Here is a 4,665-nt window from a genome sequence, read left to right on the forward strand (position 1 = left end):
CGTCCAAGGTCCGGGCGGAGGCCGTCCGGACCCTGCTGCTCTCTCGGATTCTTGTTTATTTCCCAAACACCACGCGGAGCCACTGCGCCTCCGCAACGATCTCCCCCGCACCGCCCCGGCGCGCCCCCGCCCCCACCCAATCAGCGCGCACAACTTCCCCCTCGGCTCCGGCTCGCGGATTGAACCCTCCTGACATATTTGGGGCCATTCTTCTCCTTTGTTGCTATTTTGCTCGCGACCCGCGGGTAATCCCCGCGCGGGAGGGGGGCGTGCATTGTCGCGCTGATGGACGGGCCCATTTGGCGGCTCCGCGCCCCCCGGAGGAGAGACACAAAGCCCAGGCACGTGCGCCTCCCCATAGAGAAGCAGCAGACCGTGAAGGGAGGCGGGGCCGGGCGTGTGCCTGGACCGGGCGGGGCGGCGGCGCCGGGCGGGGCGACCAAGGGGCGCGCGCGGGGGCCCCGCGCCCTCAGGTACATCTGCCGCACCTACCGGGCGACCCCCGAGTCCCGGCCCCCTTTTGGCCGCCCCATCGCCCTCCCACCCTGCCAGGCTGAGGAGCTGCGGACGCGCTGATTGGCTCCAGGGGAAGCGGGAGGCGAGAACAATGGCCCCCTCCCCCCGTTAAAAGGGAGAGGCTGCCGGGCCCGGGGACAGGGACGCGCGTGCAGGGCGCAGAGCTGGGCCGAGCCGTCGCCGGCGCCACGCGAGTCCCGCAGCCGCCGCGCCCGGGCAATGGGCCGGGGGCACTGAGGGCCGCCGGGGCCGAGCGCGGAGGGGGGACCGAGCCAGTGCCGTGCCCTCGGGCCGCGCCAACATGCCCCGCGGCTTCCTGGTGAAGCGCAGCAAGAAGTCCACGCCCGTTTCCTACCGGGTCCGCGGCGGCGAGGACGGCGACCGCGCACTGCTGCTCTCGCCCAGCTGCGGGGGCGCCCGCGCCGAGCCCCCGGCGCCGAGCCCGGTCCCCGAGCCGCTGCCGCCGCCGCCGCCCGCGGAGCGCGCCCATGCAGCGCTCGCCGCCGCGCTTGCCTGCGCGCCTGGGCCGCAGCCACCCCGGCAGGGCCCGCGGGCCGCGCACTTCGGCAACCCCGAGGCTGCGCACCCCGCGCCGCTCTACAGTCCCACGCGGCCCGTGAGCCGCGAGCACGAGAAGCACAAGTACTTCGAACGCAGCTTCAACCTGGGCTCGCCGGTCTCGGCCGAGTCCTTCCCCACGCCCGCCGCGCTGCTCGGAGGGGGCGGCGGCGGCGGCGGCGGCGCGAGCGGAGCTGGCGGAGGCGGCACCTGCGGCGGCGACCCGCTGCTCTTCGCGCCCGCCGAGCTCAAGATGGGCACGGCGTTCTCGGCTGGCGCCGAGGCGGCCCGCGGCCCGGGCCCCGGCCCCCCACTGCCCCCTGCCGCCGCCCTGCGGCCCCCGGGAAAGCGGCCCCCGCCCCCTACCGCCGCGGAGCCGCCCGCCAAGGCAGTCAAGGCCCCGGGCGCCAAGAAGCCCAAGGCCATCCGCAAGCTGCACTTCGAGGACGAGGTGACCACGTCGCCCGTGCTGGGGCTCAAGATCAAGGAGGGCCCGGTGGAGGCGCCGCGGGGCCGCGCGGGGGGCGCGGCGCGGCCGCTGGGCGAGTTCATCTGCCAGCTGTGCAAGGAGGAGTACGCCGACCCGTTCGCGCTGGCGCAGCACAAATGCTCGCGCATCGTGCGTGTGGAGTACCGCTGTCCCGAGTGCGCCAAGGTCTTCAGCTGCCCGGCCAACCTGGCCTCGCACCGCCGCTGGCACAAACCGCGGCCCGCGCCCGCCGCCGCCCGCGCGCCGGAGCCGGAAGCAGCAGCCAGGGCTGAGGCGCGGGAGGCACCCGGCGGCGGCAGCGACCGGGACACGCCGAGCCCCGGCGGCGTATCCGAGTCGGGCTCCGAGGACGGGCTCTACGAGTGCCATCACTGCGCCAAGAAGTTCCGCCGCCAGGCCTACCTACGCAAGCACCTGCTGGCGCACCACCAGGCGCTGCAGGCCAAAGGCGCGCCGCCAGCGCCCCCGGCCGAGGACCTACTGGCCTTGTACCCCGGGCCCGACGAGAAGGCGCCCCAGGAGGCGGCCGGCGACGGCGAGGGGGCCGGCGTGCTGGGCCTGAGTGCGTCCGCCGAGTGCCACCTGTGCCCAGTGTGCGGAGAGTCGTTCGCCAGCAAGGGCGCCCAGGAGCGCCACCTGCGCCTGCTGCACGCCGCCCAGGTGTTCCCCTGCAAGTACTGCCCGGCCACCTTCTACAGCTCGCCCGGCCTTACGCGGCACATCAACAAGTGCCACCCATCCGAAAACAGACAGGTGATCCTCCTGCAGGTGCCCGTGCGCCCGGCCTGCTAGAGCGCGCCCTCCACCCCGGCCCCCCGAACTGTGCCTTCGCTTGGAGACCCACAAAGAGAGTGCGCCCTGCACTCCCCGAACCCGAGTCCGCGCTGGGGGAGCCTCGCCCCCGCCCCCACCGGGTGAAAGTGACGTCTCCGCTTCTCTCGGTGTGGCGTGACGGTAACCCCATACTCTCGTTTTGACTCCTTTTGGAACCCCCACTTTTACGTTGTGTCCCTCCGCCTCCCCCATGGCGCAACAGGAGTCAGTCTCTTTCTGTACAAGGGAGAAAAGCTGTACGCGTTTGTCTCGTGGTTGGAAGCCTCCCCTTGGCGGGGAGAAGCTTTTTTTCTTGCTAGTATTCGCTGTGTTCATGGTCTAGAAATGCGGTCTGGTCTCGCCTCGCCTACCAATCTCTGCTCTCTATGTATGTAGCGTACGGGTTGTTTTGGGTGAATCTTGAGGAATAAATGCCTTTATATTTCACAGGCTGTAAATTGAACTTCCCACACGATTAGCTTTATTATGGCTTGTGAACTGCTGGAGTCTGGCTTTACCTTTTTGTATGTGAACAAATCAAATTGCTTAAAAAAGAGTTTTTTTTAGTATAGCCACAAATGCCTTGAACTGTTGTCTGGGATTGTTTTGGGGGGGAGGGAGGGAGTGTTCCGAAGATGCTGTAGTAACTGCCTCAGTGTTTCACGTAAGACTTTTTGGTTTGATCATCTTTGTTGAGGTAGGACTATCAGTTCCCTCTAAATGTATATGTTGATTTATGAGTAATTGTTATTTATTCTTTATTTATTTATATTAATTATGAAGATTATGATATTATTTGATTGCAGATTTTTTTGGCGCGCTGCCCCCTCCCCACCCTGCCACTCTTGACATTCCACTGTGCGTTTTAGAAGAGAGCCTTTTTCTAAAGGGATCTGCTTAAAGTTTTAACTTTTATACCTATCTGAGTGAATTACAGACAACCTATCATTTATTCTGCTTCGAGGGTCCCCAGGGCCCTTGTACAACCGACAGCTCTTACTTTTAAATGCAATCTCTTTTCTACATACATTATTTTCTTAATTGTTAGCTATTTATAGAAAGCTTCAATAGAACTGTTTCAACTGTATAACTATTTACTATTCAAATAAAATATTTTCAAAGTCAAAGTGTGGTGGCCTGATTTCTGCATCACATGCTTTCAGGACGAATTTAAAATAGAGCTTCTGATGGTTTCTTAAAATCTAACTTTATTTTTTATTAGGAAAAAGGGAACCACCAGGATGGTGGGTTTTCAGAGCTGAACCTCAGCTGCGGAACTCTGCCCTTCTGGCAGCCTGAGGGTATAGCCTTGGTAGCGGCTGGCTGAAACAAGCCTTGTTGGGGTCCTTAGTAATGTGCCAGGAGGCGGGTTAGAATGAAGGCCCTGGGCATCTTTTCAGAGAAATCTAGATCAGTGTCCCTAAGAAGCTGTTCTTTGCACTGCACTTTCATTTAGCAAGTCCTTCATTCCCAAAAATTTGGGGCTCAGGGTGATAGTAATTCCTCAAATAAATAAAGTGGGTAGTTTTTGTTCACGACAAGAAAGGAGAAATGACTTTACCGTCGGATTTGCAAAGCACGGGCAGCAACCCGATTCACATTTGGATGCAATGGGAAGTTAAGCAACTGGGGGCAAGGGCTTAGAAATAATTTTCCAATCAGGTGAGCAGTCTGTTTGGGGGGAAAATGGAACACCATCTGTTTGGGGTATTAAATTTAATAACAGGTAATTACAATGTTTTCCATTATGTGTCACTCAGCTCTTTCAAGAACAATTCTGACTCTCACCAGTGAATATTTTGGGTTGTTTTCCTCTGTCTTGGAAACATCTCATGAAGGAGCTGTGCTAAATCTCACAATTGTGCATGTGTGTGTTCCCTTCCTTTTGTGTGTTTTTGCTGCCTTTTTTTTTTTTTTTCCTGAGGTCCGCTAAAGCTAACATTTGCCTGCCAAAGAGATTTTAGAAATCTGCACAGTAAAGGGATTTGCATCTCCAAAGAAGAGCTGGAATGAGGCTGGGAAGGGCAGTCCATGAGGAACTTGGAAGGACAAACTGAGGAAAGAGATCATTTTCAGATTGTGAGCCTCAAGTTTTCTGTGGGACGGGGTTTAGCTAGCAGGCTCAGCTAGCAGGAATGTGGAATATTCCTCCCTTTGTGAGGATCTGGAAACAGCCTTCGAATAACAATGAAGGAGAAACCTCTACAGGTAAGTTGCCTCCAGGACAAATTGCATGTAGCTTTTTATCACTGATGACTACATATTTTACCAGTTTGGAAAATAAAAGA

General features: G+C 59.2%; 1 protein-coding gene across 1 annotated transcript; it reads left to right on the forward strand.

Moving 5' to 3' along the window:
* Nucleotides 1-653: 653 nt before the first annotated feature.
* On the forward strand, nucleotides 654-3,504 carry INSM1 (INSM transcriptional repressor 1). The gene has a single exon (XM_001144246.6). The coding sequence runs from the start codon at nucleotides 818-820 to the stop codon at nucleotides 2,354-2,356; it is 1,539 nt and encodes a 512-aa protein (XP_001144246.4). The 5' UTR covers nucleotides 654-817; the 3' UTR covers nucleotides 2,357-3,504.
* The last annotated feature ends 1,161 nt before the right edge of the window (nucleotides 3,505-4,665 follow it).

The sequence above is a fragment of the Pan troglodytes genome, chromosome 21 (genome assembly GCF_028858775.2).
Source record: "Pan troglodytes isolate AG18354 chromosome 21, NHGRI_mPanTro3-v2.0_pri, whole genome shotgun sequence".
Classification (NCBI taxonomy): domain Eukaryota; kingdom Metazoa; phylum Chordata; class Mammalia; order Primates; family Hominidae; genus Pan; species Pan troglodytes.

What these genes read in the sequence shown, in the direction of transcription:
- INSM1 (XM_001144246.6), top strand. Translation starts at nt 818, where the DNA reads ATGCCCCGCGGCTTCCTGGTGAAGCGCAGCAAGAAGTCCACGCCCGTT.